The following is a 13,973-nucleotide window of genomic DNA, read 5'->3' on the forward strand; positions in this document are numbered from 1 at the left end:
TTCTTATAATTACTATATATATATATTACTCACATTCTTTAACTCACATGCTCCAACAATTAGTTTTGTGTAAAAAAATTAAAAAAATATAAAGCGCTGTTATAAAGTGTAAATATTTTCAGATTTTTTATTTATTTATAAGAATTTCATATTCGTTCCCAATTGTTTTTCTAATTTCCATCTTAATTTTGTATACACATATATAATTTTTATTATTTTTAAGACCATAAATGTTATAATATTCAAGCCGAAGGATTAAACTTGTAATATTTAAAGTTTATACCTTTCTGAAATTATAGAATTAAATATTTTAATTATATTTTTAATATAAAATATTATTGTTTTATTAAAATAATTAGTATTATTTTAATAAAAAATTATTGAAAATAACCTATTTAATATATAAAATCTTATCAAAGTTGAGAATAAAATTACAACTTTAAATAATGAATGAATTTAAAAAATACAAACGGAAAATTTCTTCTTCACAAGGAATCCGATCCCCGCAAATTTCACATGGAAAATCCTCACCCCGATCTCTACGAAGACTTTTTATAGGGATGGGGATTGAAATAGGGGGTGAAGATGAGAACGGAAAAGGCTTTTCCATCCCTATAGACATCTCTATTGAAGTCAAAAGTTTGATTCCTCACCCACGAATGGTTAAAAAAAATTGAAATTAGGGTTAAAAGAGCACAAAAATGCAGATTGACCAGAAAAATCTAAATTCAACCGCTAAAAAAAAAGAAAAATCATTTTAAATATCAGCAATTTCAAAACAAAAAGGAAGCATCAACCTCTCCTCTTTTTTCCTCTCTCTTTTATTTTGCCCTAAAATTGCCTTTCTTTTGTTTTCCTTTTTCCCCTCTTACTTCTGAAGAATGGAAGTTAAAGCTTGTCTGATGTCTTCTTTGGCTTGTCTATCAAATGGATCTTCACCAATATAGAGATCTAAAATAGCTCTACACAGTAATTGACTCTGGATGCTTCCCACTTCCTTCCCATCAACTACAAAAGAGATTAAGAAAAAATGGTTACATTCCATATTCAGAAGATAAGTAAATGTTTGTCAGTAACATTTCAACAACAAAACTCAACCAAGCAAATGCATGAGTAAAATTCTTCATAGAATGCAATCCAAGATTTTCTTTTCTTTCTCCAAAAACAATGTATAAGATCATTCATAGCTGCACTAATAAGGACCAAAATCTCACTTATTGTACGGAGGACATGCCCTCGTTCTCTCGAGAGATCAATCACAGATCCTCGAGGTATTTTATACTCGTCTTTGAATTGGGAAGTGAATCTGCAAAGAAACAAGCTATAAGGACACAAAAGTAGGGTATAGAGTCGCATTTTGATGACATTCGTTTCTAAGACGATGACTTCAAGTCATAGAATGACTCACTTGTGAAGCAATTCTTTGTTGTCTGAACCCCCAAACTTCTGGAGTCGGTTTCCAACCGACTCTTCAAATGCACTTCGAACCGATCGGATGCTCAGTTTTCCATAGACTATTTGAAGTCTAACAGTCATGCATATATCACCTTCCATGACATCTTTGTCAAAGTCCTTTTCTTGTAGTTCAGATACAGTGAGTTTCCCATACTTCTCACTCAGTGATTCCTTTATGTCATCATTGTCAGCATAAACACCTACACGCAGTCACTCATTTGAATAACAGACAACTTAGGATGAAAAAATTTTCAATATCACAAAAACAGAAAAGCATATTGACAATGCCATAAAGGATTTCTAGATATCATACATATTGGTGGATCAGGAAAATTCCTCTCATAACAAATATTGTAACTCGTGAATCTTGCCGAATCTCGACCACTCACCTTTCCATCATCTTCTGCTCAATTGAAGTTCATTCCATTTTTTTTTTCCAAACGATTTAAAATGTGTGAAACTCCTACGGACACCATGGTAGATGACAGTTCAACAAAGAAACTTGATGCAGAGCTAGAAGTATAGAATGTTAAAGTGAAGGTGGGCACAGATTTGAAGTCTAAGCTTGGTTGATTTCTTTAGAATTCAAAGAGAGAGTTGTACGACCTAAAGATCATGTTCAAATAAGGTCGTAAATCAGTTCATTTCTGACTTCTATTGAAGCCGAAATGAATCCCACAGAGTTAGAAACAGTCAAGCCAAAGCTTATTATCTAAATCATCAAAAAGATTATCTGATTGAACCGGAAATACCCCATTACCGGTGAACCACTTTTGTAAAAGATAAATACTACAGTAGCTTCAGTTATCCCTTCAGTAAAGCCCAACACAGTAGTTTCCGTTTGATATGAGGGGGAAATAACTAAGCCTCCGTTTGATAAGTATATGGTTTTTGGTTTTTGAAAATTATACTTGTTTTCTTACTTCTTTACCATGGTTTTCATCTTTTCTAACTAAACACTTGAATTCAAATTTCAAAAACAACAATAAGTTTGGTAACCATTTGGTATTTTATTTTTAGTTTCGAAAATTAAACCTATAAACACCCCTTTCACCTCTAAATTTCTTGCTTTGTGATCTACTTTTTATCATTGTTTTCAAAAACCAACTCTAGTTTTGTAAATAAAAAAAGTAGTTTTAAGAACTTGCTTTTGTTTTTTGAATTCGGCTAAGAACTCAACTCTTTTACTAAAGAAAATTGTAACAAATTGTGAGAAATTGAGAGAAAATAGACTTAATTTACATAAACCAAAAACAAAAAACAAAATGGTTACCAAACGGGAGTTTTAGTTTTCAAAACTTAACTTGGTTTAATTTTTAAAACACTCTACAAAGTAGATAATAAAACTATAAAATCAATGGAAGTAGTCTTTATAACCTTAATTTTCAATAACCACAAACCCTAACCTAAATGGTTATCAAACGGTGCATAAAATATCTAATCTATTATCTAACAATGGTGAATCTCGTGGTTTTTTTAGTTCAATAATAATATACAAGACGAGAGATTCAAACCTTTGACCTTGGAAGTTGAGACGAATCTTGTGGTTTGCTTCAGAAATGGTTTTCAAAACAATCTTTCATTTTATCCAAAACAAAAAATCAGCGAAAGTATATTTGAGTCACTGTCCTGTACCAGTTATCTTCTTTTGCTTTCCTATCTTCTTTAAATGATTCTTTTTTGTTTTCTTTTGTTCTCTTCAGTTATCTGTTTTGAGAATTAACTGAAGATGTTACACTTACACACACCTTTCAAACTCAAATCATGATTTCAAGTGGAAAATAACACAAACAAAATATGTATGGGTCATCCAGTGCCACTATTAAAAACAGATTAGAGAAGGAAAAACTCTAAAAACAGTCACCAAAAGCCCTAGATGATTACGGATCAATGCTATTTTCGAAAGTAATAAAATCTTCTTAATCCTGTGAAAATGACAAATACCCATTTGCTCAATCAGCACAAATTCAACATTCAAAATTAAATTACAAAGCTCCTCAAAAGTAAAAAGGTGAGATAACATACCAAATGCATAAACATTGATGTTCTTCAGTCCCAAAATGGCTTTTCTCCGCAACCCAATTCCGAGAAGCTGCTGAGAATCTCCAATTACAGACGGAAACGAAAATCCAGTCTTCGAGTCAACAACTGAAGAGGCGGCCGAATTGTCCGCCAGAGATAGAGAAGCCCACAAGGGCGATGAATGATTTGAGAAGAGCGAATTCAATGCGCTTTCAAGAAATGGGCTGTGTGGGTTCGTCCAATTTTTAGTTGCAGCGATAAATCCGACTGCCACCGCAGCGCCGCCGGCTACAGCGGCGGCGGCGACGGCGTAGGAGGGGCGGAGAAAGCTATGGCGAGGGGGCTTTGGTGGCTGAGGAAACGAGAATGGGAAGCGGAGAGATACCATTTTTTTTTTTTTTGGCGGTTCGATTCGGAAAAGTGTCCTTTTTTTAGTTGAAAGAAAATTATAATAAAAAAATTCAGAAGGAACTAAAGCCGAGAAATATCCTAATACAACTCCCAAATATATTTGTACGAATGACACAAATTTAATTATACAGATATCAAATGATCTAAATTTTAAAAACAATAAAACTAATATTTTGCTTATGCTACAAACCACTTAATATCTCTCTTCAAACACAAGATGTTATTGTGCTCGTGACTACGAGTGTAATAAAGAACCAAAAAACTAAAAAATCAAACTAATCCAAATAGATCTAATGGTTTAGATTGGATTTTAAGCATAAAATTAGACATATTGATTTGTATTTAGATAAAACAAAAAAGTATTGGTTCATATCAATTTTTATGTGAAAAATCAATCAAAACTGAACCGAACTGATGGTATATATACTCTATTATTAGATATCTTTTAGTATTTTAATTATTATGATGTATATATATATATACTCTATTATTAGATATCTTTTAGTATTTTAATTATTATGATGTATATATATATATATATATTTGCAAAAATGCTATTTATTATGGCATTTGTATACTTTTTATTTTAAAAAATCAAGAAAAGAACAAAAATATCACATTTAACTCTATGCAAAAAAAAAAAAAAGAAAAAGAAATAGACTCAATTTTGGTTTAAAACTAGCAAAAATAACTAATTCAAAAAAAAAAATGGAAATAAAAATAAAAATTTGGAAGGAAAAAAAAAAGAAAGAAAATATCAAAATTGGAGAACCAAACTGATAGCAAACTGAACTAAATAAAAACCAATTCATTGATTTTGTTTTTTTGTTGGACATTGGTTTGGATCATTTATTTGTAAAAATATTGGTTTGGTTTGGTTCTTGTTTGGCCTGAAAACTAACAAAACCGAATTGGCTATCACCCTTACTCGTTGAAAGAAAGCTAGAAGCGAAGAGCACGAGCAAGAGACACAGAGAAACTAGGGAATAAGACCTAAGTGATATATGATGTAGCCAGGATGTTAGTATTTATTGTTTTCATAATTTAACACAACTGCAGTGTCAAAACTCATGGTACACATTCTTCTATTGAACATATGACATTTCATTTAATGAAAAATTATTTTATTTTTATTAAGTACGAAATCTTTTTAATACTACAATAGTATCTACTATTATCATTACTTTGACGCATATATATTCATTTATTATTCCTTTATTTGGTAGATTCCATATAATTCTTACAGTATGGAATATTTTTCACACTACTCTCGTTCGTAATTTGACATGTCATTAAATGATATATTAATTTATTTTGTAGACCATACCTTGAGCATTTGGTGCATCATAGAAGATTTGTAGTAAAACGAGGATAACTCAATTGACATATAATATATGTTAACGAACAAGAGGTCTGTGAATCTAATCCTTCATCTCAGAAAAAGATAAAAACAATAGTAGTATCGACCACTTAATGATGTGTCGAATTATAAATGGTAATAGTAATTACGTAAATTTTCAAATGATCCACGTGGTACACAGGGTGTTGAGTTCATATGGGCTTTTTATATTGGAGAAGATCAATGTCAATAGCCCAGGCCCAGATTTAACTAGCCTAACCCATTTTGGCATTAAGGAATTTTCACTAGAAAAGTGCTACTTCTTAAAAAGAAAAAAGAAATGTCTATTAAAGTTCATTATAATTTATGAACTTTGCATGTTTTCCTTCTAGTATAATAGACCTCGAGTATGAAGATTTGAACCTCGATATCAAAAGAAAATTTTCATGCAAATTACAAATTAGCCCTGCTTATTTTCATAATCGTATATCTAATATTCTTCTAAACTTTAAAAATATCAAGTAGGATTTTAATTTGATAAATTAGCATGTATTAATAGGATAATAACTAAAGTAACTTGTCATTCTAGTAAATATATAATTGTCTTCCTAAGTCAATTTGAGCATAACTCATATTTAAAGTATAAATTACCATCTCAAATATCGATAATTCAAGTTCCACCCACTATTATTATTTTTTTTCTTCTTTTAAAACATCTCCATAGTATTTATGTATTTATTAGAGAATAACTCGTGGTGAATTAAGTTAACTATCGTCCTTATTTTTCACTTGACTAACGTCGTTGTATTTGTTTTCTAGACTGTTTAATCTTGGCATTATCTATGATTCTTTGCGAATATTGATTTTTCCTTTTAATTATTTTGAAAATACTTTATCATCAAAATATGTGTAAGGGTTGTTTTAGACATTGAGATGAGATATAGTGTCGGATGTTCATATGTTTGTGGAGTTCATATATTAGTGTTTTAGGTGTTTATGGTGTTGAGTTGAGTTTAAAGGCCAAGGGTATCTAGTATAATTTTTTCAAATATAAATAAACTGTTTTTATGGTGATTATTTTTGTTTGAAAACTTTTTAACAATAATTTTACATATTTTTCTTAACAAACTATGGATTATATTTTGATTTATTGTTCTTTTTAAGGTACACGCTGGGAGTATAGGAAATAAAGTTTATGATTTACTTTGCATCATGCATTTTTTTTTAAAAAAAAATTTAAGTAATCATTTTATAAATTTGTGCATGTAGCATTTCTAGTTAAGTTGGATAAAATATATTCGATTCATGGAACATAACAAGTTTGGATTTATATTGTAAGTGAAATATCCTCAAAATGTAATTGTACTATAATGACCCTATTAATGTCATGTTACATCATTGGTAGAAAAAGAAAAATGTAACAAAAGTCACATTTTTCGGACTAGTTATATGATGTAAAAAAATATATGTGATATGTGCCAACAGATGACCAAGTTCACCTACACAAAAGAGTTACATAAACGTCTATCCAAATCTTCTATCTGAGATATATGAGATATATTCGACAACTTCCTTTTACCTCTCAAACTCCAGTTTATAATCTTTTTGCCATGATACACGTTTATGTTTGGACTAACTTGAAAAAAATATTTTTAAAAAGTTATTTTAACATAATGCCATTACATTGATGACAAAACAGAATTTGGTTGTTGTTTGTTTTTATAATTTTTGAAATTATTGTATAATTCATTTCTCCAATGAACAATATAGAAGATCTTTAATTTCATTCATGAATATTGGTTTTTTCCCCCCCTTTTTTGGGTGCGTATAGAAAACAATTCCATTGAAGGGAGAAAACTCATTCGAAGAAGGGGGGAAAACAAAAACCTCTCCAATTGAATATTTTGACTAAATGTAGCCCTTAATTGCAAAAAGGGAAAACCCTTCCAAAATAATTTAGGTAAATGCTTGGAAATCCTTGAGCACATTAAGATATACAAGGGCAGCAGCTTGTGAGGATATTGAGGTTCTTCACCTTAAAACAAAAAAGGTCCAGAAATAGAGTATTCCAAAAACATTAGTGACATTGAAAAAGAATTAGATGAAATAACAGTTTCAAGTTTAAGTACAGGCTATTACATAGTTGAAGTAAAATGTTTAGCTTGATTATTCATTAGGATAATACAAGTTAAATAAACATGTTTAGGATACACGTACAACACGTTTTCAAGATGACAATAGCTAACCTCGCTATCCTCAACTCATTGAGTACATGATGTTTCTTCTCCATCAATGATCAAACTCCATTTCTCTTACGTTAATCATATTCTAGTTCGTCGGGAGTCACTGGCCTTTTCAGGGGGATGACGGACTTCTTATCGACATCCCGGGATAATGCTTTCCTCATATCTGAACATAAACCATAATAAAGTAAATTAAGAGATTAACCTAAGAGAGGAGGGGAACTTTAGTTCTCTGGAGTAGGGTAGACTTACCTAATCCATCTTCCTCCCCGGAATAATAACGCAGCACACGCCGATAGATAACATAGCCAAGCTGGTTGAGGGAAAGAAAGAAACAACAAGAAAATGTCCAAGGTAAGTATCACTATCACCTTCCTCAATATGAGGATAGAAAAATCATTCCAACAAGGGAACTTATAAATACACAACTGAGCATTAAATTCAAAACAAAAGGTTCAGTAACGCAAGTAATATATACTTTTTTTTTTTCCCTATGTAACTTATAAGAAGAAATATGACCAATAACACATGTTCTAACTGGAACCTCTTCGAATTGTTCTTTGAGGTTGTTTGAGAATCCTAGTTAGAGAAACAGTAGGATTACTAATAAAATATTAGTATAGTTATTAGAAGAGGCATATTAGTAAATAGTTAGTAAGTTTGTTAGGAGATAGAGGAGAGGGGTTGAGAGGAAGGTGTGAAGAATTTTGTAGGATTTCTGTAAGACCCCTTGGTTAGGATTACCTGGGGATAATTAGTGAAATATTAGTATGGGTATTAGAAGGGGCAAATTAGTAAATAGTTAGTAAGTGGGTTAGGTATTTTTACTATAAATAGGAGAAGGGTTGGAGAAAGGCATGAAAAATTTTATGGGAATTTCCTTTGGAGAATTCCCCAAAAGAGAGAGTAGTCCTCTCGAAAGGTTATGGCATATTGTAATTTCATTATTGATATTGCAATATAAATCTATCTTTTACGGTTCTTATTTGTTTTTGTGTTCTTGAGAATTTCCTTGTTAGGTGGTATCCTAACAATTTTCTTTGAAGAATTTGGGGGAGAGCAGCCCTCCCGAAAGGCTATAGTATATCATAGTTTCTTCATTAATATAACAATATATATTTCTATCTTTTAGTATTCTTGTGTTCTTTGTTGCTCTTGAGTGTTTTTGTTAGGAGGAGGTAGCCTAACAGGTTGCCATAAATAATACTAAACCACTCGGGGACTTTTTTGCGTTTTTCTCTACTTTTCTATAGAATACTTCTCTCAAACTAGCATTTCCAGAGTTTTAATTTTAGATAGTAAATTTCCATTAGGCATATAATACAATATATATTTTTATTACAATTATAACATCATTTGGGGTGGGGGATTTAAACCCGTGCCTAAACTAGTTGAGCTACATTAAGGCTGGCTATTTGATTACAAATATATGAAACTAATGAAGAATTCTTGGGTGAAGATTCCAATAATTAAATGAACACCTATAATAACTACCAATCCTAAGACAATCCACAGTTACAGGTATATGATAATATTGGTAAAGACCATAACACTGCAACCTGTCCGGCAGACACGAGCATCATCTATAATTGCCTCCTAATCAATGAAGTATTATCGCAATTTTCAATATCTTTCCATCCATTCTCAACCATCTCCACAGAACAAATAACAACTAGGCGAGATAGTAATGAATTTCTAAGTAGAAAAGCTACTAAAGCAGGCATGACCATATAATCCATTTGCAGAAAAGCCAAAAACTTGGGCCGGGAGCAAGATCTCATAAAGGGCTGAGAAATCTTCACTTAATCCCAGGAGGGATTATAAAAGTCTTAAATTGAGCAGGAAAAATATATATATATTTTTAAATTACTTATTATACTATGAGAAATTAGGGCTTAGAAACTACATAACATTCAAAGAACTCCACAAAGAGGTCACCGTAAAACTGGAATAAACTTGATACCACTTGCAGAAAGTTGAAACGGAATAGCAATTTTAGCTTCGAATGAATACATACTAGAAGATAGAGCGAAGACAATTAAATGGTAAATATTACACTTTAAATTTACTAGTGCTGATTTTGACACTGAAAGCCCTTGCCAAACAACTTAAAAGCGTGCATTGAGCATAAGTCCAGTATTTCTAAGTTCTAACTTCCAATCAGCTATTATTGGTAGAAGCAAATCATATAATCCATCCTTGTGGCTTTCATTGTTGATGGTCATAAAAGAAGAAAAAGAAGGATGGGTCTTCAAGCTTGAGAAGAGGAGGGCTCATGATAAGGTCAACTGGAGCTTTTCGGTTGCTATCCTAAAAGTTAAGTTTTGGAAATAAATGGGAGAAAGGGTTTCACGGTTGTGTTTCAAGTACCAATTATGAGAGATCTAGAGGTTAAATTATTGCTTCAGGGGTTAGGCAAGAAAGGACCCACTTCTCCCCTTCTAATTTGTGTTTCAGCTAACTACCTCAACTGGTTAATCTCTAAAACAATGAATAGATTTGAAAGAGGGTATGGATGGCTTCCAACATTTTCCTGTGAAGTGAAATTAATGATCTCTCTTCTTACTACTAGATAATTTTCCCATCCTTACCCTCCTTTCATCCGTCTTACTGTTGTCGCTAACATTCTCCCCCTTTTGGCCATCAACAGAACAAAAATTATTCAATAAAATTGAGGATTTTGAACAAGTTTGTAAAAGTTTTTTCCCCCCCCCCTCTTTTTGAAGAAATAAGCATATTTCATTCTCTCCATAATCAAATTTTATGTCTCAATATTCATCGATGTATGAAATGAAGGTTGTGGGTTAAGGTATATCTATCTGAATCTTCCATGTTGGGTAGGAACTGTTCTATGAAGAAGTTCTATTGGTGGCAGGTTTGTTTGGCTTAGTATTTAAGGTTGGCCGCTACTTTGTCTAAGGCTTCCCCATCATAGTAACTAAGACTCTAAGGGGGCGTTTGGCCCCCCAAGTTGGGTTGGGTTGGGTGGGTAAAAAAACCCACCCACCGTTTGGTTCACCAATTATTAAAGAGGTTTATTACCTTGTTATTCGCGTTAACTCACATTTCTCACCTCGTTGATCGCATTAGCTCTCCCAATTACTCTCCTACAATAAACAACTCAACTCAATTCAACTATGCGCGTCAAACGCCCCCTAAAAGTTTATGGAATTCATCGTCAGATATACTCCTTTGTTTTGATGCGATAGGCTAACATAGTCTTCTACAAGCTTTTCTTCTGGTCTCCTTATTTATTATATTTTTGATGTTGCAACCATTATAATGTAGATCTTGTAAAACGTTTATGAATCTTTTTAAGTACATACCAAACTTGGGTACAAATTCTCACTTGGACAGGTGGAATATTTTGCTATTTTGCCCAAAGAATATCGTCCCCTTATCTTTCTAATGTCAAATGTCACTTTGGTATCCTAATTTTGGAAAAATGTTTACAAATTTTTTAAGGTCCTAACTTGAATAGAGATTCTCACTTGGTTAGGTGGAATGTTGCTACCTTACCAAGAAAAATATGGAGCTAGGCATTGGAAATTGAAGAAAAAAATGTGAACCTCCTTATTAGATGGCTGCAGGGGTTCCCATTGGAAAGGGAGATAAAAGTTGGAAAATTGTTGAATTACTTACCAGCAAGGCATCAAAGTTTGGAACTTGGAAGTGATTCCTCGGCCTTACTTTCACCTATCAAGCTCTTTGACTCTATTCAGTGAAATCCAAGGCTGGTATTCCTTCAGAATTATGTCAGATTATATCATAAGGAAGCATAATCACCTAAAGAAGGCCAAGGTCTAGACATGGAGTATTTTGTTAGCACTAACAGCCATCAGTTCTTAGAACAAAGTTCAAACAAAAAAAATTAACTTCCTTCTTCCGAAATTGGTGTAGCCTGCATATAAAGGCAGATGAGACTATTAATCCTTTAATCTTTTGGAGCCCAATCAAACTTTTAACAATCTTCAGCCTAAATATGGTAACTCCTAGGTTGCTTCACGACTTTAGTTCTTTGATGCTTTGTGTTTGTCTCCTAAGTCCTGGAAAGGAAGGCTAAAACCATTTGGGTGAACAATAGTAGAGTGATTGGACATGACATTTGGGTCCAGGGGGAGGAAAGAGATATTATTTGGAAGCTTACTGCCTTCCTCTTCTTTTTTTCTAACTACGTTCTCTTTTTCACTTATGCCACCTGGAGGCTTTGTATCCCTGAATATTTCATTACTTTGAATCTTCGACGCTATACAACTTTGATAGAACTGAAGTATTAATAAGGACTTAAGAAACTAAACTATCATAATATGAGTAGCATGCAGCACTGGCACATTTCTTAAAAAATGAAGCATCAAAGATAGAACTACACTAATTAAAAATTTAGAGGACTTGATGGTTTGCAGGAAATCTACCTTTTCATACATCTTGATTGCAGGGGTGTTTGATGCCCTCACAAAGAGATCAACAAAATAAGCTTTATCACTGCCAGAAAGGGAAAAAAGCCTCTCATTAAATACAAGGCTCAAGGCGAAGAGAAAAGCTAAATTAAACATTAAACCTTAAACCAGAAATAATCTTTTTTCAAGGTCTTATTATATTACCATCTTACATCTTGTTGTGCATACAATAATGTTTCTCAGACATATAACCATAATCACATTGATCTTACACTTTATCGCTAATATCCTCAAGCAAGTTCATAAGCTTCTTAGCTAATTGTTGCCTGCGATATTCTGGAGCAACAGTTACAGCAGTTACATGACCGTGCCATGACTCGCCTTGCCCCTCAACTTTTCCCATGACTGCAATTGCAAATCAGACAAAAACCAAATAATTAGAAACATCATGAAATAAAGGTCAACAATATTCTGAACGAACTCACTTCAGTTTTCTAATAATTTGGTTCCTATTCAGATTGGCAGCTCAGTGATGAGAATGAACATGAAAACTTAACTAAAATTAACCGGCTTTCTGAAATTCAAATAGTTTAATAATTCTTTAGCTCTAAAGTTCAACAGAATTGACAATCCCATACAAATTAGAAGTAGCTGTGTAAATGCGTGTCTCTAACCATTCAATTCATAAATTACACACCCACAGCTCAAAATTAAAGTTCCAGGCAACGAAATTAATCCAAGCAAGAAGAAAGAGAAACACAAAACATTCAGCCAATCCAAAAGACAATACGAGAAAAGAATTAGCAAAACAAACTAATAGCGAGACTCACTGTAGCCCATTATGTGGTTCCCAGGGGCCTCCGCGACATGGAAGTAATCAGGCCATCTGGCTAAGTAGGTCATATAGAAAGACATGTTGAACTGCAAAAAAAAAAAAAAAAAAAAAAGCCCGAAGGAGATTGTCATCAACACCGAATCGACACCTACAAAATTCAGAGCGCATTTAAAAACCGGAAAACCAATTTGAAATCAGAACTAGAGTTGAAACAGATAAATTTACGGTTTCCGTGAGGTGATCGAGATTGACGGAAGTGAAACGAAGCAGATCATTGCAGCAAAATCTGCGCAACGTCGTCATAGCTTTTTCTCTTGCTCTGTGTGTTGTATGCTCTGTCTTGGCTTGCCTTCTTCTTTACAAGTGAAGAGAGGGTTTTTTTTTTTTTTTTTTTTTTAATTTTTTTTTTTTTGCAGTGTACTTTGTTTAAAATAGGAGGGTCCAATTTTGGACGTGAAATTCCCTTTTGGTCCCTCAAAGGTTAAAAAAAACATTTTGCTCCATTACTTTTTAAAAACAACAATTTAGTTTATGAAATTTATAGTTTCTAATATTTTATTTATTTATTTTTGATAATTTAAACTGATAACTATTTCAATTTTTGTTTTTTATTTTTGAAAATTAAGTTTCTTTCCTCCATATTTCTAATAATGATTTGCATATTTCTTAAGTACAATGAATTTTTGGCCAAATTATAAAAACAAAAATAAATTTTTAAAAGCTATTTTTTTTTTAGTTTTCAAAATTTAGCTTGGTTTTTAAACATTAGTAAAAAGTAGATAACAAATGAAGAAATTTGGAGAAATTTAGAGGTGAAAGTAGTGTTTATAGGCTTAATTTTCAAAAACAAATAACCAATAACCAAAAGGTTACCAAACAGGACTTTAGTTAACAATATAATCTCTATATTTTTTTAATTAAAAATATTAGTCTTTATTCATAACATATTAGGATAGTAAAAGAAGAGATCGAGAGTGGAAGAGAAAATCCTATATTTCATTATATGAATGGGAAGAACAACCATTATATAAGAAAAAACTAGGAAAGAAAAACTCTTGCAAAAGTTAAACGCACTCATACTTAATCGATACCCTAATAACAACTTATAATTGTTTCTAGAAGGGAATCACACAGCGAAATAACAATGATCAAAGAAGAGCCCTTAAACAATAGACTTTGGGCCTGCTCAATACAGATCAAAATAAAAAAACATTTGGGCTGCCTTTACATAATAATTAATGGGTTGTCTTAACACCCCTTACAAACCGATG

General features: G+C 32.2%; 2 protein-coding genes across 3 annotated transcripts; both read right to left on the reverse strand.

Moving 5' to 3' along the window:
* Window positions 1–708: 708 nt before the first annotated feature.
* On the reverse strand, window positions 709–4,102 carry FAP1 (Chalcone-flavanone isomerase family protein). Its single transcript, XM_039041108.2, has 4 exons — window positions 3,481–4,102; window positions 1,409–1,655; window positions 1,215–1,306; window positions 709–1,008 (listed from the first exon to the last, which is right to left on the reverse strand). Exons 1-4 carry the CDS (start codon window positions 3,863–3,865, stop codon window positions 869–871), a joined length of 864 nt encoding a protein of 287 aa, XP_038897036.1. The 5' UTR covers window positions 3,866–4,102; the 3' UTR covers window positions 709–868.
* A 3,189-nt stretch (window positions 4,103–7,291) lies between these two features.
* LOC120085076 (Acyl-CoA N-acyltransferases (NAT) superfamily protein) lies at window positions 7,292–13,157 on the reverse strand. Of its 2 annotated transcripts, none has more exons than XM_039040926.2 (6): window positions 12,928–13,157; window positions 12,698–12,850; window positions 12,140–12,272; window positions 11,883–11,952; window positions 7,723–7,783; window positions 7,292–7,636 (listed from the first exon to the last, which is right to left on the reverse strand). In XM_039040926.2, exons 2-6 carry the CDS (start codon window positions 12,831–12,833, stop codon window positions 7,545–7,547), a joined length of 492 nt encoding a protein of 163 aa, XP_038896854.2. In that variant the 5' UTR covers window positions 12,834–12,850; window positions 12,928–13,157; the 3' UTR covers window positions 7,292–7,544. The 2 variants fall into 2 exon arrangements, with proteins under 2 accessions (XP_038896854.2, XP_038896855.1); XM_039040927.2 differs by having other exon boundaries at window positions 12,698–12,788; window positions 12,928–13,135.
* Between the last annotated feature and the right edge of the window lie 816 nt (window positions 13,158–13,973).

The sequence above is a fragment of the Benincasa hispida genome, chromosome 9, assembly GCF_027475165.1.
Source record: "Benincasa hispida cultivar pf3 chromosome 9, pf3_genome.v1.1, whole genome shotgun sequence".
NCBI classification, from domain to species: domain Eukaryota; kingdom Viridiplantae; phylum Streptophyta; class Magnoliopsida; order Cucurbitales; family Cucurbitaceae; genus Benincasa; species Benincasa hispida.

Bases quoted from the DNA above. Each gene is read 5' to 3' on its own strand.
- FAP1 (XM_039041108.2), bottom strand. From the start codon at position 3,865: ATGGTATCTCTCCGCTTCCCATTCTCGTTTCCTCAGCCACCAAAGCCC. The intron at 1,656-3,480 runs GTATGTTATCTC...GACTGCGTGTAG, and splicing joins CATCAATGTTTATGCATTTG to GTGTTTATGCTGACAATGAT. The intron at 1,307-1,408 runs GTGAGTCATTCT...GTTTCTTTGCAG, and splicing joins AACAAAGAATTGCTTCACAA to ATTCACTTCCCAATTCAAAG.
- LOC120085076 (XM_039040927.2), bottom strand. From the start codon at position 13,005: ATGACGACGTTGCGCAGATTTTGCTGCAATGATCTGCTTCGTTTCACT. The intron at 11,953-12,139 runs GTAAGATCAATG...CCTTTCTGGCAG, and splicing joins GAGGATATTAGCGATAAAGT to TGATAAAGCTTATTTTGTTG. The intron at 7,637-7,722 runs GTAAGTCTACCC...GTTTATGTTCAG, and splicing joins CGGGGAGGAAGATGGATTAG to ATATGAGGAAAGCATTATCC.